Source organism: Bactrocera tryoni, chromosome 1, assembly GCF_016617805.1.
Source record: "Bactrocera tryoni isolate S06 chromosome 1, CSIRO_BtryS06_freeze2, whole genome shotgun sequence".
Lineage (NCBI taxonomy): Eukaryota > Metazoa > Arthropoda > Insecta > Diptera > Tephritidae > Bactrocera > Bactrocera tryoni.
The window spans coordinates 53,030,249-53,055,986 of record NC_052499.1 but is presented as its reverse complement, the minus strand read 5'-3'; the positions used below and the strand labels follow the sequence as shown (position 1 = coordinate 53,055,986).

The following is a 25,738-nucleotide window of genomic DNA, read 5'->3' as shown; positions in this document are numbered from 1 at the left end:
TAATCGCTTTGGTAGTGTATTGCGGCAATTTCACTCTCATTTTCCGAAATTCATGAGGAAACCGTTAAATTTTAATTACGAGTAGCACTTTTACATACTAGACAAACTAATTCTCATATAGACAATGTTCAGTATTTAATTACATGTATGCACTTATATATATATGTATGTATATAATATTAAATATATTAAAAAACATTTACGCACGTTTCACATTGCAGGCACAAATTGTGAATAAAGCTTAAGTTTAAAGCTTAGTCTAAATGACCTAAGAATTTGAACGAATGTTGAAGTTAATACAAACTTATTGAAGAGCCTCAATTTACAAACTTCCACTGTGTAGTTGTAGTTGTAGTGTATTTGTCTGAAATACTCATTTCATTTTGGCCAATTCAATGGCATCTTCCTTTGGTATATCGCGATCACCATAACCCCAAACCTGATCCTTATGGGCGAATTCGTCGGTGAGAAAGCGTGTTCCGTCGCCGCACTTGGCAGCGCGCCGTTTAACCATATCCGGTGAGACGGATTTTCCTGGAAAAAAATTGAAATGGAAAATGGGCATCAAAAAATAAAATAACTGGATTAAACTCTTCTATATATTCCTTCAATTATGTCGAGACACTAAAGTACAATAAATAGGAAATTACAAAAGAAGTCAGAAATCATTACAAAAATACACGATTTTAAAATTTCAAGAACTAACTGAAGGAGTTGTATTTCAAAAATTAATAACAAAAACGGTTACAAAATTAAATTAGTTGGACTCCTTTTCTTAACAAATCGATTTTTTATTGTTTAATTAAATTCCACAACACCTCTACAATATTGTCCTGAAGTTTCAAGTTGATCCGAGTAATAGTTTCGGAAATACAGACTTGAGAACTTGTGCGCTCGAGGCAAGTCCGTCGTCTTTAGACGCGTTTTTCTCGTAACCGTGTTATTGAAGTCGGTTGGCAAGATTTCTCGAGAACTACTCAACCAATCTTCATGAAATTTTACACAGATCTTTATGAAACAGGTCTTAAAAACTTAGACTAAGGATTTTTTTCGTTTACAAATATTTGAAAAAAAATGTTGCGAAATTTTCATATTTTGGTAAAAATGTCTGCCAAAAAGGCAATTTTCAATTTTTTCTCTTCGTCCAAGTTTAAAGTTAATGTTTTAACTAAAACTCTGTCGTTCTATATTTGAACAGCAGATATACTAGTAATGCTTGTTCGTAAAAAACTTTCTTTAATTTTGTGAAATAGTTTTTGTTTGGTCTCCTAACGAAGATGGAGGAACGAAAACAGCATTTTCGGCGCATTTTACTATTTCACAATCAAAAAAGTGAAATATACATAGTTGAAGCAAGGCAAAAATCATGTGATGTGTACGAAGTAGATGTGTTGACCGAACGCCAGTGCCAAAATTGGTTTGTAAAATTTCGTTCCGACAAGGAAGGACTTTTGAGGTCGTTAAGGATAAAATAAAGTCATTGGTCGTTGCAATTCGTTGAATAACAATTAGAGAGACTGCTGAAAGATGAAATTTTTCTAAGGTTCATAAGCACATGAAACGTCAAGGAATAATGTCGAAGCTCGGCATACTAAATGGGTTTCTTATGTTCTTACAGAATGAAATTTGCTTCGACGCATGAACGACAGTGATTTGCTTGTCAAACGGCAAAGAAGTGATGCATTTGTGAAGCGCATTTTTACTGACGACGAAAAGGGGGTTAATTACAAGAATGTAATGTCCTGAAATCATGGTCTAAAAAAGTTAAGCCAGCCCAAAACATTTCGAAGGGCGATATTCACCTAAAAGCAGGTTATGTTCTCTGTTTGGTGGGATTTAAAAGAAGTCGTTTGCTTCGAGCTTTTGTCCGACATTAATACTGAAGTGTATTGTGACCAGCTGAGCAAATGGAGTGATGCACTCAAACAGCAGAAGTCAGAATTTATCAATAGAGAAGGTGCAGTGTTCCACCGGTATTACTTGTTCCGGTTTTTTTTTCAATAATTAAAATCATTTGCACCACTTTCTTAATTTCAAGAACTACCCAATTTTTTACTAAAGAAAAAACCTTTGTAATACTATATAAGCCAGCCGTCTTACATTTTTGAAGTCTTGGAAAAGAGCGAATCGAACAAACTGGTATAAAGCTGGTATAAAACTGGTATAAATCACAAAAGTAGCATAAGTATAGAATAACAAGAGGTTATACTCTTTTGTTGAATTCAACTACTTTCCTTTATATTAAATAACAAATCTCAAGCATAACGACCAGAAAAATGTTTTCAATAAACCCTTTTATACATAATATATAAAAATTTTCAAAACTCACTTCCACTAGCCCAACCGATTTTCGCACAAAAATCAATAAACGCAGTTGTGATATTTAATTTGTAGCTGCCGAACTCGCCGGTCTTGTAGTCCCAAGGGAAAACGTGATGATAATTATGCCAGCCCTCACCTAACGCCAAGAACGAAACGAAAGGGCTTTCAACGGGGCTGATGTTTCTGAAAAACAAAAAAAGTGTATTGTAAATTGCAGCAAACAATCGATATTTCCATAAACAAACGCAACTTACTTGTCATAGGGCTTTTTGCCCCACATATGGGCCACACTGTTGACGAAGAACGCCGCATTCAGTGTGCTGGTAAAGCGCATATTAAAGTTGATCCAAAATGAAATCCATAAATTCTCATTCCAGCAATACCAAGGCAAAAGCACAGGCAACCCAATCGAGAAGAGTGTAAATAACGGTATATAGTATTTGTGTTGGAACATCACCACCCTGTCATTCTGCAAATCTGACATATCGATCACTTTGCGTTTTTCTTCAACTTTGGGATGTGGCGTCAAGAAGAGCCAACCAACATGTGAGAAGAAGAAACCACGATGCGCATTGTGGGGATCGGCATCGGTTTCCGAGAACTTGTGATGTATCCTATGGTCCAACGCCCAGGTGTAGGCATCACGCTGTTTATTGAGCAGTATATAGAGTTACTAAATCACATAAATATGGTAAGTTATGTAAGGATACGCACCTGACCGGCGATCGTGAACAGAAACACCAACAAAATACGCAATGGCATGGAAGCGTTGTAAGACTTGTGTGACCAGAGGCGATGGGCTCCAGCGGTGATGCCGATACCAGAACACCAGATAAGCGCCACCACTGTAATTGAAAGTTGTTGCTTAGAAAAGAATCTCTCAAAGTAGTTATAGTCAATTATGAAACAAGCTAGATGGAATTCGGCATGTGTTAGCCACTGCGGCAATAACCCACAAACATATAATATAAGCTCTGTTAATTAATATAAATGTACAATTATGCATGTATGTCTGTATATATTTGTTGTTGTACCCTGAACAGGCGTGGATTTGGCCAGCTGTATTTATGCGTTCTAGTCGCTCAGTTTTTGAAATATCGTTCTGAAATTTTGCAAAAGTCTTTTGATTCCCCTGAAGCTGCTCATTTGTCGGAACTATCGATATTGGACCACTATAGCATATAGTTGGCATACAAACTGAACGTTCGGCGTAAAGTGATTGTATGGAAAACTTTTTTATTTGAAAAGATATCTTCACTAAATTTGGCACAGTTTATTGCCCAAGGTAACCGTACAATCTACGAACAAACTGTTTAGATCGGACCAATATTTCATATAGCTGTCATACAAACTGTCCGTTGGAAATCAATACAAACATCTTTTTGCACCCTTTATTGCTCTAAGAATTGTACCTGTGAAGGGTATTATAGCTCTGGTTAACGTTTTTTCTTGTTTTTGCTTGCATGGCCTGATTGTCAAGTAATGAAAAAAATTCCAGCAGTTCGAACTGGATGCTGTCAAGTGTTTGCAATTCTTCTAATGCGCGCGCGTTCTTCATTGGGCGTATGCCGCACTTTCTTCGGCACATATAATATGATATAATATAATGTACATATGTATGTATGTGTATACCAATAGTTTGCTATGCATAGACTCTATGTGTGTATGTAAGCATTAATTTGAATCATTTGCTCTCTGCAACTAATTGTATTGGTCGAAGTTCACTTTTTATTGAAATAAAATGCTTCTGTTTCAATACTCAATTAGAAAAATTGTAGAATTCAAAGTGCGACCCTGGCAAAGTATAGGCGAAGGCACAGATTTCCAATGTAAAAATTGTGTAATTTTATCGCAATAGTAGAACTTTATAGATATATTGCTCAGACGAATACAAGCACACATACAAGCATAAATGTTGATATATATTTTTACTCATATAGATATTTCAAACAAAGAATACCGTCTCTATTGACTAGAACTAACATAAACTCAATTATGATTTCATGTAAAGTCTTCTGCTTTATGTCTCCTTATATGGCTACAGATAAGAATGAGATTAGTTAAGATTGTATGTGATAGAGTGAAGCTTCACTGGTTGTGTGGTGAACATTTAGTTCAGTGTGGAGAGGCATAAGTTTTAAAGATTAAAAACAAGCATTAAAAATACAATTTCTTCAGTTAAATTTTCTTGAATTTGTATAGAACGAAGCATTGCCAATTTTGGAATTTTATAGACCGTAGATAACCCAATGAAAAAAAATATTTCAGTCGAGAGTATTTTTTTGCTTTTAAGGCCGGAATAACTGCAGCAAAGGAAGATAATTTTTTATTTATTTAATTTTTTTTATTAAATAGTTTTAAATTTTTAAATAACTGATACAGTAGTTTCTTTGAATTCCCAAAAATCGCATTTTTACTGCATTTTTTTGGCCAATTCATTTAAAATAAGTTTTGAAACAGCTGGCAACCTTGCTCAAAAACAGCTCCGACAAAACTATTTCTTAAGTCCCTTGAGTTTGATGCCTACAATGTAATATTGAATATATTTCCTTGTTTTGTTTGAATTAAAATTTTCAAAAAGCTGGCAACTCTACTAAAAATATATCCAAAAGCAATTTTTCTCGAATATTTGTAGTTTGCTAATTTTAATCAAATAATTTCTTCAGTATTATGAATAAAAAATGTAACAGGTGGCAACTCTCCCGAAAAAAGCGTGAAAGAAACCTTTGTTAATCTTTTCAGTTTAGTATTTTACGAAAATGGGTTTGTTTATTTATCATATTAATTTTCTTCTTAGATGTAATTTACAAACAGGTGGCAACTCTTCCGCTTTTTTCAAAAAACCTTTTTTGAATCTTTTAAATTTAATATTTTACAAAATTGTGCTGTTTATATATCATATTATTTATTTTCTTATATGTATTTTACAAACAGGTGGCAACCTTTCAACTTTGCTTGTTTCAATATAAGTAGGTTTCGAATCTACGGAGATAAACTTCTTAAAGCTGTTGTTGGGATAAATACAAACTGAAAATAAAGGAATAGTTGTATGCTTAGTCGAGCAGTCGGTTCTTTTACCAAAAAATCGCTTATGCGGGTTTTGAGTCAGCGATTTTTAAGGCGATGTTTAAAAAGTCTGAATAATGGATTGTATGGGAGATATATAATATAGTTGTCCAATCTTTCCGATTCCGACAAATGATCAATAGAACATCAATATGCAACTACATATTAAATTTCATGGGCTTTCTCAAAAACTAAGGCACTAATGTTTATAGTCCCTAAAAAACTTCGCTTCAAAATAGCAAACTAGACCAATTATTCAGATTTTTTAAACTTCTCTGGCTCGTCCCGTCTTTAGACTCACATTCTCACAGCAAATTTGCTCGGAGTGATTTGTAGAACATTTCCCGCATTTGCGATTTTTTCTTTTTTTTTTGCTGCCTGCAAATCGATCCGCTCTAATATTTAGGTATATAACAACAAACTTCGAAACCCTATTTTAAAAAGTACGGTCAAACTAAGTCAGTTAGTTTTAGTTTCTCAACATTTCTCCCTGTAGTAGGTCAGTTCGTTTAATTGGAAGTGATGCCCAAAATGTCAATAACATCTGCAGCTAACATAAATCTGTTAACTCTACAGAGTGGAGTGGTAAATGTTATAATTTTAATGCTCACCCTTTTACACTGTTCTCTCAGCCCATACTTTGAAATCAAATGCCTGCCTGTCTAATTTCACTTGATATACATATTCTAAAATTCGCGCCGACAGCATAAAATTAGGTGACGTGACTTTTCTACTAAATATATTCGACTCTTAACGTTTATTTGCTTTGCATGACTAAGTGTCAGCCCAAGAAATCTGCAAGGCATCAGATTACACGTATACGTATGTCTGTTTGTATGAACGTTAATGTATGAATATTTGCCATAGTCCGCATTCATGTGTTTTTTTTTTGAGTTTTCTCATCTTAAAACCGCTAAGGGGTGGGGTTCACATATATACATATACATATATACATACATATGTACATATTGACCAACTCGTGTGTGAATGGCGAAGCTAGCCAAACATCTATTTAGCACAATTCTTAGTAAGTTTCAGTTTTATGCGAACAAGTGAATGAAGCAAGCAAATATGCAATAAAAGTTATGAAAAATAGGCAGAATTTTGCACCTCCCAACAAATAAGCAAATTCAGCGTTCAGTGAAAATCTGTAAATGTGTGTCTATTGTTTACATGTTTAGCATATTTTATAGTTTGTTTATGGCATGAATGAATAACTAGTCATAACTACTTTTTTCCTTAAATTTTTGTAATCTGTTTTCTACAGAAAAAGATATTGAAATAATTTTTAAAACCCTTCTATTTAGTTAAAATAGTTTTTCAAGCTACATTTATTTAATTTAAAACTTAAAATTTCAAAAATTAAATAAATTCGAAAAAAAATAAAATTTCAAAAATTAAAAAATTTCAAAAAAAATAAAATTTCAAAATTTTCGGAAAAAAATTCCAAAATTAAAACATCGTTTTTAGTTTTAAATATTGTAAAATTTCGAAAAAAGTTTTCAAAAAATTTGTAATTGAAATAATAATGAAAAACCTTCAATGTAGTTAAAATTTTTGTTTTAATCATAATTTAATTAAAAAAAAACTTTTTTTTTTTAATTTTTGAGATTCAAAAATTTCAAAAATGTTTCTAAATGATAATAATAATAAACAAATTGTGCTCTTCTTACATAAAAAATGCAAAAATTTCGAATAACTTCCAAACACTTGCAAATTTGAAACTCTTCAATATAGTTGAAATTGGTTTTTAAAAATTATTTATTGAAAAATATAATTTCTTTAATTTTACAAACTCAAAATTTTCGAAAAACTTTTGCAAAAATTCCAAAATTTCGAAAAAAAAATTCAAAATTTTTAATTGATATAACATTGAAAATCAGATTAGATAAAATTGCTGTTTGAAGTAAAATTTAATTATAAAAGAATAATGATAACAAAAATATATTTTTTTAATTTTATAAATTCAAAATTTTCGAAAAAAGGAAAGTATTTTGTACAAATTTCAAAATTTCGAAAAAAAATTCACGATAACTTATATTAAAAACACAAGCTTTGTTTCTAGTTTTAGTTATTTCTATTTTGTATTTTATGTTTTATATTTGTTGTTTTAAGTAAAATTTAATTGAAAAATAATGTTTAATTTTAGAAATTCAAATATTTCAAAAAAAAACTCAAAAGAAAAGGCTTTCAAAAGGCAATTTTCGTTTTCTAAAATGTTCCTTTGAGTAAAATTTATTTACAATTACACTTTTCAATTTTAAAAATTGAATAATTCAAAAAAAAATCTTAGGAAAATTTATGTGAAAAAGGTATATTATATATGTATATATACATATATTTAAAATAGCTTTCTAAAGACACATTTATTTACAAAATTAATTTTTCTAATTTCAAAAATTTTTTAAAAATTTTCAAAAGTTTTCAACCAACATTTATTTAAAGTTATTATTAAAAAATTCATTTTTTTAATTTCAATTTTTTTTTTTTAATTTTCAAAAGTTTTCAACCAATATTTATTTAAAATTGATTTTGTAATTAAATATGTAAATGCATATGTATGTATGTATGTATATGCATTAAAAATTAAAAAATAAATCGAAAATATGTAAATTGAAATATCCTTCAAATCCCTTCAATATATGTAGTTAAAATAATTTTTTAAGTAAAATTTATTCAAAAAAATATTTTATAGTTTTGTTGGAGCTCAAAAATTTCAAAAAAAATTTTAAAAATTATTTAATGAAAAAATGTTGAAAACTCTTATATGTAGTTTTTTTTTTTTTAATAAAAACTTATTTTAATTTAACAATACAAAAATTTTGAAAAACTAATATTAAAAAAATTATTAATTTTATTAAAAAAAACCAACCTTTCAAAACAGAATTTCTAAATATGTTTTTAATTGAAATAATATTGCAAACTGTTCAAAATATGGCAACAATTTAGCACATTGTATGCTGTATTTCATTAAGCTTTTATGAGCACATGCTTCAAAGATAATTGTCTGTATTTATTTTGTAATATTGTATGTGTATTTATGTTGTATGCATGTATGTACTATATACGTATGTATGTGTGCTTTCATAACTTAGTTGTTTGTTTAAATATTGATAATAGATATAAACAGCATGAAGTGCCTAATAAATTTGTTTTTTATTTATTTTTGCTTTTGTTTATGTTGTTTCTTGTTGTTGCGTTTTTATTGTTCACTTTTCGCTTACCCCACAAAATTGTGTAGAATCTCGCCTGGAATAGCAAATAAATGCCGTAGAGAGCACCGGTATGTAAAAACACTTGCGCTATTAGATCGGGCCATCTGATCTGTGGATTGTATTCGATCTCGTCGCTGGTCGCCTTCATTTGGTGGGCTTCCTTTGAAGCCGCTGCATTTTGTGGAATTTCTTTGTAGACAGCATTTTCTTCCTTATAACCTAAGCTATCAGCTAAATCTTTGGATTGCTCATCAGCTACGCCACACTCATCTTCTTCTTTGATGTTGTTGTTGTTGTTGTTTGTACAAAATCTATTTCTAATACTGACACTGTTTGCATTGCCGCTGGCTCCATAGTTCACCGCTGCGCTTAGTTTATCATTCTCATTATTATTGTGGTTGTTGTTGTTGTTGTTGAGGTTCATACAACTGCCATTGCAGCTGACAGCATTTCCACTAGTGCTGCTGTTCCCAGCGGCGACGTTTGGTGTCGAAAGGCACATCTCGACTATACTCGCTTATTGTTTGCGGCCTTAAAATTGCTCATAGATTAACGGCGATTTGTTAACTGTAAATGAATTAAGGTAAGTTTTTAGTAGGAAATCGTTGTGGGTGAGTTTTACTTTTTGTTTTTGTGGTGAAAATATATGTATGTAATGTATATAATGTTTGGGTCGGCTTTAGATTACCGTTTCATAATTTCGGGCATAAATTGGGTATGGGCAGATAGGGAAGGTTCTCCAAATCAAGAATATATAAAAATATATTATAGCCACGACAAAAAAAAAATGTTCATTATTTTTGTATTTTGCAAATTATATCAGTATGGTAACACTGGCTATTTGTCAGTACTCAACCGTTTTGTTATTGGTGAATAAATAGAATTGAACAAATAGTTAACTGTCAAATATAAACTATTTTTACACTATATAATGTGAAATATGTAAATGTGTACAAACGAATTAGTGTAGAGTTCTTAAACAATCTTCAAAAAACGTACTGTTAAAATTGTTGATAGATTAGCTTAGTTTAAAATCGCCTTACCCCTTAGATTAGATAAGTAAATAAGGATTGCACTCCAACCTAGGGTTAATTGTGCCCGCTCCTAAGTCACAACGACCCACCTAGACCCCAGCACATTGATAAATTCCAATATACTGCAAGGCGCTATTGAGGCGATTTGATGCCCATTTGGAAGCATGGATCCAAGGGTATTTATCTTGCGCCTACAGACTGCTCTGCAGTCACTTAGCAGGGATTCAGGTGTTTCGGACTCCAAGTCGCAGAATTGGCAATTTGTACAAGAAGCTTGAGCCCATGTTGAATAAGTGCTTCTTCAGCTTACAATGTTCAGTATAAAAAGCGACAAGTAGCTTGAGTTTTTCCCTTAGGAGGTTGATTACATACTACCTTTTAAAATTGTAACAACCGATGAGCAACTTGCCATGACGCATGCCTAGGAGTTGTTACCAAGTCTACCCACTGCTTCATCATTTCCAAATAGCTCCTTTATGGTTTGGGGAGCAACCACAATGAAAGGTTCCGGTCCAACCATGTTGGTGGATGCGAGCGGGCAAGCTCATCAACCAGTTCATTCCTGGCTATACGTACCTTTGTGACTTGCACCAAATAAGGTGCACTTTGTTACGATCTAATAGACTATTCAGTCGTCTATATACTCCTGCACTAATAGCAATTTGATCTCGTACGCAGAATTCGCTTTGAGTGCAGCTTGACAATACGTTCATTGCGATAGTTGCGTTGAAGGTTTAACTCTACACATCGATTTATAGCAAAAACCTCTGCTTAGCATATGCTCGGAAAACTACCCACAGGTATGGAGAGTTTTTTGCGTAGTCCTGCGACCCCTGCGCCAATTCCCTCCGACGTTTTTGAACCGTCGGTGTACCATTTTATTGTACAGGTATCTTTTTCAGGGGGTATTCTAGTCTAGAAGCATGAATTTCAGGTAATTTTTAAAGTGTCGTAAAAAAAGGCAATTAATATTTTTACTATACATTTTTTTATTAGTTATTTGTTAATTTTAGAAGTGTACAGAAAAAAATTAAAAACTAAAAAAAGTAAAAAATTTCAAAAATTATGAAATGACGAATTTTTAGAGACCCCCCCCTAAAAATTTCCACGTGACCATGATTTCAACCCTCCTAGTTATTTGAAACCAAAAAAAAAGATTATTAATCTAGAATAAAGTCGCAATGGTCGGAACTACGGAAAAGTGGGGAAATTTTTTTTTCGCAAAAAGGCGACTGCCTGAAAAAAAAAATTATTTTTGATCACTTTTTTTGACTATTTCGAATTTTTTAAAAATAATAAAAATAAAAATATGGGAATGGGAATGGGGCTAGTTCCAACCATAGACAAGCCTATAAAAAGGACTCTGTAAAAATTTCAAGTAAATCGGTCCAGTAGAACCTGAGTAATCGTGGGTATCGTTCGAAAAAGTCAGTTTTGAGAAAAACCCGTTTAAAGTTTTGCGTAACGTCTTTTGTTCGATTAATTCCGGCGGAACCAGTTTGGATGCCGGGTCAGAAAAATGCCTATATCTCCGAAAATAATTTAAATTTGAAAAATCCTCTTGTACACATATTCTTGAATAGTTAAACTCTGAAAATATAAAAAAAAAATTTCGATTTTTTAAAATTTCTGGACTAGAATACCCCCTTAAGCCTGAACATTGAAACTAAGGATTTGAACGTTATCTTCTTCCAGTAGATATTCATATTATCAATATTTTGCATTCTGAACTCGAAAATCTGATTAACGGTCATCTCGACTCTAAGAATATGTGTAATATGCTAACTACCTGAAAGTCCTTAACCAAGTATAGAGCAAACTTTAAGACATGAAATCGAGCCAGAAGCATTAATGTAAGTGTGAGTTGGCAGTATGTGCTACTGAGCGTTTAACGGAGGCAGTTTTTCAAGTCATAAGAAAGTGAGATCAACCAAAAGTAAAACTTTAGTTTATTGCTTGTTATATATTTTTCCAATTAGCTATCAAGTGAACCGCCCTATACCATATACCATATATGTATGTATACTATACTATATACATATTTCAATAATTTGCATACATAAAAAGTAATTACGGCTCTTACATCATACTGCTGAGTAACACAACAACAAAAGTGTCTCATGATATTCATAATAGATGGATTTTTGTGTGAAAATCTGCTCATATGAATGAGTGAATGTAATTCTAAAATTCACGAAATCTTTACGTTATTTAACGTAACGCTAATTTCTTAAATGTTTACGACATTTTTTACTTGACACTGAAGTTTGTACAGCTTTATTTACAAAATTTTAGAACTCGTTGGTAAGAGACAAAACCACTTCCTGTGCATAGACACACACCAAAACATTTACTGGTACTCACAGACATACTTTGTAGCATTATGTATGCTTGTATGTATGCAGTTCTTATCTTAACAATTTCCACTTCAAAAGAATAAGACCTTAAATGCCCTTAACTTTATGTTGGAAGAGACACTTCATACAAGACACACGGAAACTCCACTATACTTGATTTTATTTACTAAAGAGTTGCAGAGGAATTTGAAATGTGGCTTACAATCTTTGAGTTTTTTTAAATAAAAATAAATATTCCGCCTTCGAACCACACCATTGCAATCAAAGAAAGTAATGAACATCACCTTGATTTTTGAGCGACTCAGATGTTGTTTTTGGTTTCGTTTAATTTTTGTAGCGACTTTCGCTAGATTGTTGTCCAGTTTCGACTTCATATTCATAAACATACTTGTACATAGGTATATCTTTTGCGGCCTCTACTCGACTTAGATTCAAGTTGATTTGTATTGAAAGAGCCTCAGTTCTTTTCATATGAGTCAAGATATGTTAAGTCGTTCCATAAGAAATATTCAGATACTCTGCTATCTCTCAGATATCAACACGGACTGTTTTGAAGCACTGTTTTTTTACTTTTTCGATGCTATCGTCATTAACAGAGTTGCATGAATGGCATTCAGCTGTGAGGTACGACCACGAATGCAACTAATAATGATTACAAAGATTCCAATCGAAAATGTTTAGAACAATCACGTGATACCAAGACGATCACGTGATTGTTCTACATGCGTAATGAAAATATCTATAAAGAACTTGGTATTCCTAATAATAAATAAGTAGAGGACAGCAGAATAGAATATATCTCCGAGATCAACCAAACCCATTGGCTAATGCTTAAGTACATTCCTGCGATTAAACACGCCTAAAAAGAAAATACAGGTATATGCCTGCGTACTAAAGACCATATCACCAAAACAGCTCAAACACTTGCTTGAGCTTGTCTAGTTTTTAGATAGATTTACGATTTTATAACTTATTGTTAAAAAATAATAATGTTATAAATAAAGAAATATTGAAAAAGAAGGTTTGCACACGCAGTTTTCACGGTTCAGTCCGCGTCAAATTTGATCGTACGGTATATAGAAGTTTGCGTTTATTTTATAAATCCTAGATAGATCCTACCCGACACCATTTAGTAACAGTACTTATCAATATAATTTCCGTTAAAAATAAATAGATGATTTATAATATTTTTCAAATATTTATAACCACAACTTTCAAAACTCAAAATGATTTTAACTCAAACAAGAAAAAACGTTAACTTCGGCTGCACCGAAGCTAATATACCCTTCACAGGTGCATTTCTTTTAGTAACTATGTGTTCAGTTTATATGGAAGCTATATGCTATAGTTCACCGATCTGAACAATTTCTTCAGATATTACATTGTTGGCTTAGAAAATAATCTGTACCAAATTTTGTGTATATATCTTGTCAAATGCAAAAGTTTTCCATACAAGAACTTGATTTCGAACGCTCAGTTTATATGGCAGCTATAAGTTATACTGGTCCGATATCGGCAGTTCCGACAAATGAGCAGCTTCTTGAGAAAAATGACGTTTGCAAAATTTGAAAACAAGATCTTAAAAACTGAGGGACTAGTTCGTATATATACAGACGGACGGACAGACAGACAGACGGACATGGTTAAATCGACTCAGCTCAACATACTGATCATTTATAGATATACTTTATAGGGTCTCCGACGGTTCTTTCTGGGTGTTACAAACATCGTGACAAACTTAATATACCCTGTTCAGGGTATAAAAATTAATTTATACAACCAAAATTATAAATTTCATAACATTTCCGGCGCTTAGTAGCTGCTAATTGATTTATGGATGCTTAGACAATGCTGTAAAGTAATTTGTGCGTACGTACCGGCAAACATATATACTTACTTATATGTATGTATATATATTTCCATGTAAATACACAAACACAATAACGATCGCATCTATGTACATCTGAGCGATAAGCGATAAACAAGCGCGTAAACAAACCTAATTTTTTTTTTTGGTTTTTGTGTGGACGAAGATAAGACTTGCCATACATTGTGCTTATGATGAAGTGGCATTGATGAAATATAAAATTTCATTTTAAAGACACTCTCAACACTGTCGTAACTGCTAACGTATGTATTACCCTCTGCACCGCTGATATGAGCTCTTAAATAACATTTAATAATATCTTATCGTGCATAAATAACTGTTATTTATATATAGTATGTCCATTAGTGTGGGTTCTATATATAACACTTTGTCGCATACAAGCATAAACCACAGTTCAATAAATATCAGCTGAATGGTGAATGGTGAATGGTGAAGCAACATCTGTTAGCACCACGAACATTTTTTACGACCATAACACGAAGTTGAGATAAGATTTTACTACTCCGCTAATTGTTTTTTGCTTATCACACAGCTTTTGTACCACCAGGTGATATGTTGGGCAAAGGGCTTATGGTTTGGTTCAAAACTCAAGTTTCTTATCGGAGAAAAATCAGTGTCACTCTTTCAGGAGATTATAATTTAAAGTGAAAAATCTGAAAGGATTGATGAATTGAGTATTTTTTCTAGTGTTGTTTGGAAATAAGAAACTTTGGCTTTATCGGCAGATAATTGGTGGCCTACTTTAGCGAGCTTTTATTATATTTGCTTCTTTATCTTGCCGTAAATTTATATGTATATAGTACTAGTAAGTCCGACCACGCGATGCTGTGGTATATATTTTATACAATTATTTAAATAATAAACTATTCAGTACAGTGAACATTTTATTTACGAAAACGTTTTTCTCGGTATAGGAATGCAAGGGATTGAGGATTAATTTTAAATATGTTCATACAAATAAATGTCAACGGCAAAAATAACGATTTTAAGACTGTTTTTTCCAATGTCTGGTTAGCAGGATTTGTCAGTTAAGTTCCTTACCGAAAGTAGATATCTTGGTTAAGTTTACTAGAACTTAACTGACAGATGGCTGCTAACCAGACATTCAGGAAGCAGCCCCTTATGTTTGACATTTTACTGAAAATTAAAATTATAGATGAACTTCCCTAACTCGCATCACCATAAACCACAAAAAAACTACAACCAAGAAAGACTTCGAGTTATGGCAGGAAATTATATGAATTGTATGAAATTTGGCTTCTAGTGCCAATTCAAGAATCCGAGATATGGAGAACCTCGAGTTATGAAAGCTCAACTGTATTATATTTCTTGGGGATTCTGAATTCTTGTGTATCTCCCGTAAGCAGGCACTGACGGGGCCAGCTTTTCTGTTCAGTTAATAGAGTTGTCCGATTAAAAGATTGTACTTAATAAACATACAAAAATTGTGCGACCGGCAAATGTGCATAGTCCGCTTAATAGAGCGTCTATTTAATAGAGATTTGATCGTATTTTTAGTTGTGAATATCCTAACTTTCAAGTTGGTTAAACTCCACACAGTGTGCAAAATTTTACAAAAATCGGTTCAGTAGTTTTGGAGTCAATCGCGGACAGACAACTCGACACATAATTTTTATATATAAAAATATATAAACTTTATCCTTTCTTAGTCTAATTCTTGAAAAAACAATTTTTCAAACAAGATTTTGAAGAACTAGTTTAGTTTTTTCATGATATTCCGTTTGAAAAAATATATTTTTAAGTTATTGTTTTATGATGTAATATAGATATTATTACCGAGATTATTTAACAAAAACTAACTATGAGTTACGAGCGGGTTACCACTGAACTTCAGATCAGCTCAGCAAGCGTTGGTCAGTTACCGGCAGCTGTGCGGTCACAAAGTTCTTTTGCCATGGTAAATCGAAAAAGGTCTAGGATGCTATTCGCTCTCAGCAAGGTTAACTGGACACTCCGAACGAAATTCATGGAGTAAGATTGAACATCATACTAGATGCCAGCTGTCTCAGCTGTTTAGAAGGAGTTGTGAAAGACAGAGGTTCTCATATAAGACATCCAGATGAAATAGCGAAAATAGAAATATCCTTAGCAGATTTGTGACAGGTTCATGGCGCTTTGTTGATAGCTAATATCTATAGCAGTTTTTCGTCAGGCTTCAAAAAAGGATCGAACATAACAGTCTAAGTGTGAACCCTCCGCCAAGCTAACGAATCAGCCATCTAACCTAACCTAATCTACACGACGACGGTGATTTCGGTATTAGTACAACGTTCCAAATCTTTCTGACAGTCTATAGAAATAGCGTATTTATATTTTTGGAAAAGTAAAAGTAATTAAGAAAAGAATTATCTGAAACTATCAATAAAACTAACCAATAACCATGACCTTTTTAACACATGTTTCGATTCCGGTTCCTCCCGAATGTTTACATTCCCTACCCATACTAATGAATATTACTAAACACACAAATACAAAATAAACATTAAATACTATTCGTATCTACTAATATAAATTATGTATACATTGACGTTTCTTATCTTCTTTTCCGCATGCTTTCTATGTACATACAAGTCATGGCTACGCAGGTATTGATAAAAGGTTCTTACCCTAAATTGGCCAGGTGTTCAATGAATCACTAAAAAATTCGTATGCTTAAAATTTTTTTAAAGTGATTACTTGTTAGCGATCAAGATAGCAGTGAGTAATCACCTACTTTAAGTAGAAAAGAAAATAAACAAAATTTAAGGCCTCTCTCGGTAAAAGAAGATTTCCAAACTCATCCCAATGTTCACTGACAATAAAAAAAGTTTTTCGTTTTACAACACTGTTTTTCTACTATCTCTGCATATCTAAAACTCATACTCTTCTTTTTTGTTGATTTGTTAAGGTGGAACCGCTTAATCGGGAAGCGAGGTTTATATCAAGCAAGCACTGTAGCTGAACCACCTAACCTTAAATGGAGTTTTTTCCCCTTATTTAAAGGAACTTCAACTAATGACCATTCTTCATGCACACAATCGTCTACACATACTTAGTTCGATAATAGGTTAGTTACCGCCCTCCCTTTTGCAATTAGTACAGTTATGTTTACGCCAAATGGTAATAATTTAACACACCCAAGCAATACAAGTATGAAGTATGTACATTTAGTATAAATAAGGACAAAAGGAAAGAAATTGTGAAAATAAGAAGTACAAAAAACATGAATACGTAAAGTTCATGAATTCGATTAGGCGAATCCAGGGGTGTTCAAATGGAAATTTTTTTAATATATAAAAACAAATATTCCTAAAGAGCAGAATAAAAAATATGGGGAACTGCAAGGCTTATGAAATCGATTATGCGAATCCAGGGGTGCTCAAATGGAAAATTTTTATATATACAAAAAAGAAATGTTTAAAATAAGCATATAAAAATATGAATAACTGCGAGGTTTATGAATTATATTATGTGAATCCAGGGGTACTCAAATGGTAAATTTTTTTATAAAAAAAACAAATATTCATAAATTGCAGAATAAAAAATATGAAGAATTGCAAGGTTTATGAAATTGAATCCAGGGGTGCCCAAATTACATTTGTTTATATACATATATGTATGTACATACATATATACAAAAAGAAATACTGAAAAAAATAGTATATAAAATATGAAGAGCTGTAATGTTTATGAATTCGATTATGCGAATGCAGGGGTGCTCAAATGCTAGTGTATACTTACATACATATATGTATAGGATATAGGCAAAAATAATAATAAAAATAATTGTATACATATGTACATATTTAAGTTATTCGATAAAGCTAATCCAGGGGTCCCCAAATATTTTTATAATAAGACATCAAATATCTATTTCTCAGTCCCCTACTGTACAGATAGTTTTAGCATTAATTATACAACACTTGTTATATCAATCGTCTTTGGAAGACAGAAATTAAAACAGATCTGATACAAAAACTCGTCGATATTTTTAAACCGATATGGATCACAAAAAAATTACTATTAAAGCGAAAGTTATCAATTATGCTTAAATTACTCAAGAAATTATTCACCATAATAACCCATCACTTCACCAAGCACTATTTGGGAACCTCTGATCGCATAATATTGAACGCCATAGTTGGTTAAAATACATTAACAGTTTTGTTTGTCCACATTCGGTATGTATTTCGGACATACTCGTTATTTCATAGACATTTTGCCTTAATGTGATTAACGCACGCAAAGTCATGGATGCACAAACTCTTTTATTTGCATGAAAGAATAAAAATTTCATTAGCTACGTACACAAACATATATTCTATTAAACGTTTGCAAATACCCTGACCATACCTTGTATCGAAATGCATTTGGTTTTCTAATCGATTTTCGAACCAACAAACGCCAAATCAACGCGTCGCAGCTGTCTTGCGACTTAAGAATTCTAGCATCAGCTGTCGATTACTAAACACTTGTGCGCTATGCTTAGTGCGAATGAAACACGAATGTGTTTTTGTAGCCGAATTATGATTTTCCATTGAGAGCGTCCATTAGACGTTTGTGGGTGGTTGGGTGGTGGCATTAATTTCGCTTGAAGTATGCTTACATTTGGTTGGACAATTATTTCGGCGAAAATTGCGGTTAAGTCATTTTGATTGTGTTTATATGGCGCGCACGATTCGTTGAAATGTGATTGATGTTGTTTACACTAACCCCAATTGAGGGGTAAGGCCGCAATGTATTGCTTGGAAATCAATATGTCTGTACTATTTTATATGGTTGTCTACGATTTCATTAGTGCGCTTTTCAAATAGATGTTTGAAACTATTTTTTTTTGTTTTTTCGTAATCGGTTTTATTGTTTTATCTATTTGTAGTGAGCTCTTAGCAGCTATAAACGAATTTGTTTCCAAATTGCATTTTTTTCCTTTAGTCGAACCCTTGAATCGAGCAATTTTCAATATTTGAAGTTTAATATTTTAAAAACAAAAAAGAAAAAAAGCCCTAAGATTTTCGAGTTAGTTTTTACTTTTGTACTGAGTTGGCAATACTTCTTTCTAGAAAATAACTCAAACAATAATTCTTGTCTAGATTCCTTTCTCACTTTCAGCCTCGATTTCAAAAGACTGACTGGATTCAGTTCAAAACCCTTTGAAAAAAGTTTCTCACTCTCTTCTAATATAGAGTTTGATTGGGAGATATTGAAAAAAGTCTATTAAACCTAATTTGGCCCATCTGTTCAGTTGTAAACCCTTTGAAACTGTACCATTATCTCTTCTAATCACGTTTTCAACATATAGTTTGATTGGTTGATACTAAAAAAGTCGGTTAAACCAAATATAACCTAACTGTTGAGTTGTAAGCTCTTTGAAAATAGTTCCTCTCTCTCTTCTAGTCACGTTTCCAAAGTAGGATCTGATTGCATGGTATTGAAAAAGTCTGTTTAACCTAATCTAACCCATCTGTTTGCATATAAAGTCTTTGAAAACAGAAAAGTTATGAGATAATTGGTGACAAAAAAGTTGTACCAGTTGCTTGTTCGATTCGGCACTTATCATTACTTAGACTTTTCAAAGTTTTAATCCAGCTATTGGAAAGCAAATTATACAACCTTATTTCTATAATTTTCCCTTATTTCTACGAACTTGTCAACCAAACAAATAAGGGTTACTTCATCCGTTAATTGTACTAATAAAACAAAAATTGTGTAATTGTTTATAGCAAGTGCAATTAAGCGAGTAAATACTGTAGCTAATTGCATGTCCACCATTCAAAGCGTTTAGAAATCAAATTTTGAATGTTGAAACAAAAAAAAAAAAACACTTTTATTTCGAAACTCTTTTCTTCTAATGTTGGCATGAATAATTAACCCAAACCTATATTTTATTAACACATGTCACCATAATCTTATAAAAACTCGGTAAATAGTTTAATGTTCTCTCGGTCCGTTTCGTGTCCGCGAACGGCGAGATTGACATATGCCACATACTATTATTTGATTGAAATCAGCAGTCAAACATACCGTTATACATTTTTCATTACCCCGAACACAATGCAGGCATATTTATGAACACGGGCACTCTAACTAAACACAATAAACAACCGTTGTCAGAGCAAAACTATTTAGGTGCATATACATACTGACTAACTACATTAATGCAGAGGAAAATCTAATTGCACTTAATGTCATTAATATTACGCTAGTGATACATTTTTACAGAATAAAGTGTAGGCACGTTTGTAAGTATATATTTTGTGTTTATAAGGCCAATTGAGTATGAAATGTTTTTAAACCATAAAACTAAATATATAATGGTAATAATATGTAACCACAAAAATATTTATGAGTTACAGAAATGCTTGGATTTGTTGCTAAGCAGGGCATCAGCTCTAGATAAAGCTATGAATCACATCCCATATATACTTTATATTATAGAATTGGGTGTTTTTCTTAGAAATATAAAGCTCTTGTTTAAAATAGCACACAGAAAAGTGAATTCTAAGTTCGTAAACTATACAGCATCTCATGAAGAGGGACTAGGCAGTCTTTTCTTGGCTCTTTTCACACCAATAACCGCCACTTTTTTATACATAAGCCTGTTCAGCCGGTTCACAAAAACATATTTCAAAAGTAAAGATTTTGTAAGTTAATGACAGCGAAGTCAGCCCTTAGACTGAGAGAATATTCCCTGTTAGTCGCCAGTAACTAGAAACATTATAGGATTATTTAATAATTCCCTTTTCTTCCCAATAGTTGAATTTAAATGCGTTCCCCAATATTGCCTTCCTTTTCAGAGAAGAGTGGGAAAGAGCACAGGAATCGATACACAAGATTCCAACCTAGAAAACAAAGTGGGAGGTGATGTATTCTCTGCAAAACTAAATAACGAAATCGCCTTCAGTCCGCCAGACTACTACAGTGTCACAGTGATCACAACAATTAGCGAAAGCCTTCATGTTCTGACAAGTAGTGCTCCCACAACAAGGAATATTTTCATATATACGCATAGTCAGGCGGCTTTGAGATCACAAAGGTCTCAAAGGAACTCCTCTAAGATAGTGGAATAGTGAAGGAAAGTCATGATCTCATGATAGCATCCTGCTTCACGATCAACCTGCTATGGGTTCCAGGGCTTACTGATATCATTATGTACTGCGAAGCAGATAAATTAGCCAGAACAAGCACCACTCTACAATTAGACTATGAAAAGTGGGAATTTACATGGCTTGTAGATATTTAATCGAAAAATGTGTTATATATATAGCTGTGGAAACAAGCCCTGGCTTGCTCAACAAGCCGGCAAACGTGGCAGGAATGGAACATGGGCAGGCTCTAAACGATTTGTCGATATGCGACGGTTTTTTGATCTATACTTAGCAGTTCTAGACGACACAACGTGCAGCCGTCTCTAGCTGTTCAAATGGGATTATTCATGGCTCATGAATACCAGCTTGTTTACCTTATCCAATATTAAAAATAATACAAATTCAGCCTCTTTACTTAACCTAACCTAACTATTTTATAAAAAACTACAAATTTTCAAGGAGTTTACAGTTGGAGTCTTTTACATATTAGTCAGAAGTATGCTGAAGATAAATGTCAAATACATATCTTCACCTTGACAGCTAGTTTGACAGTACTCTCTCATGGAAAATATACATAAATACATATCTCTCAAAGTCACACCGCTTACATATTTGAATTATTTTAAAAGATTCCGCTTTACAATTTCCTCTTAATTTCCACCCACGGAGACACTAAAATGACATCATTGTTTACGAAACAGATGTGTGGACAACCAAGACAAAACAGAAAACATTCGCTTTTATTTGACTCAATGACTGTAATATTTATTAGTGTATCTGTATATATACCATAGTTCCCATAAGAATATTTACAGTCTTAGTTTGCTTCACTCAACGCAGACAAATTTTTGTTTTTATCTTTTCGTCACTCTTTCTAAACTTTAGCGATTTCCAATGTCTGTTTTATAATAATTGGAAGTCACTAATTTATGCCGAGCCATTTTGTTGTTGTTGTTGCAGTGTGTTTCCACGCATTCGCATCGACAAAGCACAGCTGGAGATCAATGCCAATGCCAATGACAATGAGGTGCGCCTGCGATTTGTTAAGACTCATTACAGCATATCTACCTATTAGACCATAACACACTATGGATTAGCATAGCGAGGCAAGAGCGAGCAAGCGCTTATTACAACATTAGGGAAAATGTTGTTTGCATTTATGAGAAGAACCACTAATGAGAATATGAGAAGTAAACAAAATGAAAAACGTACTTTTTTCGAACACGAAATAGGCCAGTGATATTATTTAATTCTATACCAATACCTCGAGTAGGTTAAAGTCAATAGTATAATTTATGCTCATGTGCATATATACATGTATAGTACATATTTAAAAAATGTCAGGCATACACTTTTTCTAGCACATAACACTTGAAACGGCCTATAACTTAAAGAGCACTTTGGGTCAATTGATTGAAATTTTGTATTACAAATTAACATACTATATAACTATTATATATGCAAATATGTTTGTAAATATACTTATGCAGACATACTCGCATATCGTCACCTAAAATGCAAAATAACGTAACATCACTTTTCATAAGTTTCCAGGCGAAGGAAAAACGATATAAAAAAACACTAATTTTGAAACAAAATTTGAATTTTGGTTATAAAATGGTTATATACCGGTTATATCTATCAGTGGCCACTGAAAATTACATGCTACAGGTATGTAATATGATGTGGTGAATTTTAAGCAATAAAAAACTGTATTTTCAACAGCCACCGCCATGTATAACCATTTTATAATCAAAATTCAAATGTTTTTATATGGTTTTTCCTTCGCCTGGAAACTGATACGATATTTTGGATTTTAGGTGACGATATGCAATGTAATATATTGATAAAAACTTGAAGAACGACAGAGTTTTGTTGTTTTTAGAAATCTCAAAATTCCAATATAGTATACGAGTATTTATATTTAGAGAAAATCTACGGTCAATAATTTAAAAAATAATTAAATTAAATTAAAAATAATAAAAAATAAATAACAATAAATTGTTTCAATAAATTATTTTTTCTCTTTCAGGAATCCGAAAAAGAGATGTTCGAATAACTTAAAGTAAGTTTTGTTTTAGAAATATCTTCATATTCCACTATTTTTTAAATTTTTACACACAGCAATTGTTTTTTTATTGATTTAAGCCAATGTTTACCAAAAGATCGTGTAACGTGAAGCATACGAAACAATATTTTTTTTTTTCAACAATATTCAAATACCTACTTAGGGGTTTCATGTAGTCCCATAAAGTTATAAGTTATAATGAACCGAAAACTTAGCGTTGAAAATTGTTATTGCGTAAACTCATTTTTGTACGTAATCCAACAACAACTATTTTAAACAAATGTACAAATTTATGATTTTATGATTTTACGAAACGTTATGACAGATTGTGAATACCCTTACTATATATCGAACTTTATGCCGGGTAAAGTGTTTTTGCGGCAAGTTCCTTTCCGTACTTTATTACGAATCAGCTGAAAATCTTCGTATTTTGGTGAAAAATATATTGAATTCGCTTTAAATTAGCGAATGCTCGGAAAGTGGTTTGCACGACTTAAAAAAAAGTGGCAATTTTGGCTTGGCAGACGTAGCTGTAGGCGTTCAAAAGAGTTTTAACCTGGGGGTAGCATGAACTGATGAGGATTATTACCTAATACAAGAAGAGGTGGTTAGGTGTTACTCAAGCAACAATTTCAAAACCTTTAAAGGTAGCAAGGAAATCGGGTGCCATATGAATTGCATTGGCTTCAGCCAAGAGACGTTTGAAAGACCATGGCAGAATGCTCCAGAAGAAGTCGTTTTTTGCATCGGAATTCTAATAAAATATTTTAGTTTTTATATAAGAAAAAAATGCGCTGAAAAAGGCTGAGGAAACCCATGTAACTAATGAAGGGAACATAATTCCAACAGGTGGAAGAAAAAACAAAAACAGATTCTTTTCAAAACCTTATATAATTTTTTGTTTTTCTTGTTTTATACAATGTTTTGACAAATTAAAATTTAAATGATTTAATTCTTGCGCTTGTAAAAATGTATTATGGAATAACTAATATCAACAAAGAAAGGAAACCAAATTTGTTTAATTAAATTTTATTATATTTTTTTTAATTATATATAATTAAAAGCTAAATGCATACATATAATTAGCACAATGCTGTGCAAGATTGTTGACTCGTGAAAGCGTTAAAAATCGCCCAACATTTCTACGAATTTTTGGTCACGTATACGACATGTCGCCCAGAGGCGAACGTTTTTAAATAGATTTACGCTTCTAAGTATTATAATATTTAATATTACGAAATTTACGTATTTATTTATTTTTTTTTTCGAAATTAATAAAAGAAAATGAGTTTTCAATAAATAAAAGTAATAGCAAAAATTATAAAAATGTATATATAAGAAATTTTTTTTTAAATAAATAAAAAATCATGAGAACATAATAAAAAAAAATTGTTTTCGATAAACGCTTCTAAGTATTATAATATTTAGTATTATGAAATTTACTTATTTATTTATTTTTTTTAATTAATAAAAACAATTAATTTTCAATAAATAAAAGTAATAGTAAAAATTATAAATATAAATTTTTAAAAATAATATAAAAATCATGAGAAAATAATAAAAAAAAAAATTCCGATAAATATATATAAAACAAAAACTATAAAAATTTATTTAAAAAAAATACATATGTACATATAAATATTCATAAAAAAAATATTTTTTTTAGAAACGGCAAATATTAATTAAAAACCAATTATAAGCCGCATTAAGAGCTAATTTTTTTCTTATTCATTGCCACTATCCGCTTTTTTCTTAGGGTGATTTTTTTTCAGAACCAACTTTTTTTTCAATATATATTTTGTTCTTTGGATTGCTTTGTTCGACTCGAATTTATATTGCATGATAAAAATATATATATTACCATATTAAATTAATTATATATAAGAATTTATATATTATATTATATACATAGATCTATTATAATATTTAAAACAAAACGATTCTACTGAATTTCACAAAGTGTTTACATGAATTAGCAAAACTGCTTTCACTTATCACAAGCCAGCGCATTTATGGATTAAAACACAAAATCACATACTTATGTACATAAGTAGTGTATATATGTATTTATAATATTTAAATATTAAATTCAGTAAATATGTTTTTCCGTTCAATTATTTGCTGTTAGCATTCACTCATTAATTCTTATACATTTGCATAAACGCTGATTAAAAATGCTGAAATGATTTATCTTGATTTGAACTAGAGCTGGATTGAACTATTTCGAAAAACAATGTAAAGCATATTGCCTGCCTGCGCCCGTGGGCTCAATTGGCACTCACCGCATACCGCAGCACAATTTCGAAATATTTTTATTATTTTTTGTTTAATATTTCGTTGCATTCATGTGGCAACAATTAACTGCGGCAAATATTTGAGTTTTATATCAAGCGCTGCGACTAACAGACAACAAACATTTCTACTCGCCTGAGCATTAAGTGCGATAAATATAGATGCTTCAAGCAATAATTGCCATAATTAAAAAGACAATTAGTTGCAAGGAAATATAAAATTTATTAAATCACCTTTTGCTGAAACCACTAGCTGGGGCTCAGTTCAAACGCTTTTACACAAACTCAAACCGAAAAACTAATAACACAAAACTAAAAGCAAACAATTAGTGAAATTTAATTTTTATATTTAACGGAATTCGAACAAGCGCGTACCGCTAACACAAAACGAGTGCGTCTCAACAAACCGAAC

The 25,738-nt window shown here is 31.9% G+C and overlaps 1 protein-coding gene across 1 annotated transcript; it reads right to left on the bottom strand.

Annotated features, from left to right (window-relative positions):
• Positions 1–2: 2 nt before the first annotated feature.
• LOC120780830 (acyl-CoA desaturase) lies at positions 3–25,738 on the bottom strand. The gene is made up of 6 exons (XM_040113075.1): positions 25,561–25,738; positions 8,613–9,170; positions 3,037–3,167; positions 2,577–2,968; positions 2,330–2,505; positions 3–534 (listed from the first exon to the last, which is right to left on the bottom strand). Exons 2-6 carry the CDS (start codon positions 9,103–9,105, stop codon positions 374–376), a joined length of 1,353 nt encoding a protein of 450 aa, XP_039969009.1. The 5' UTR covers positions 9,106–9,170; positions 25,561–25,738; the 3' UTR covers positions 3–373.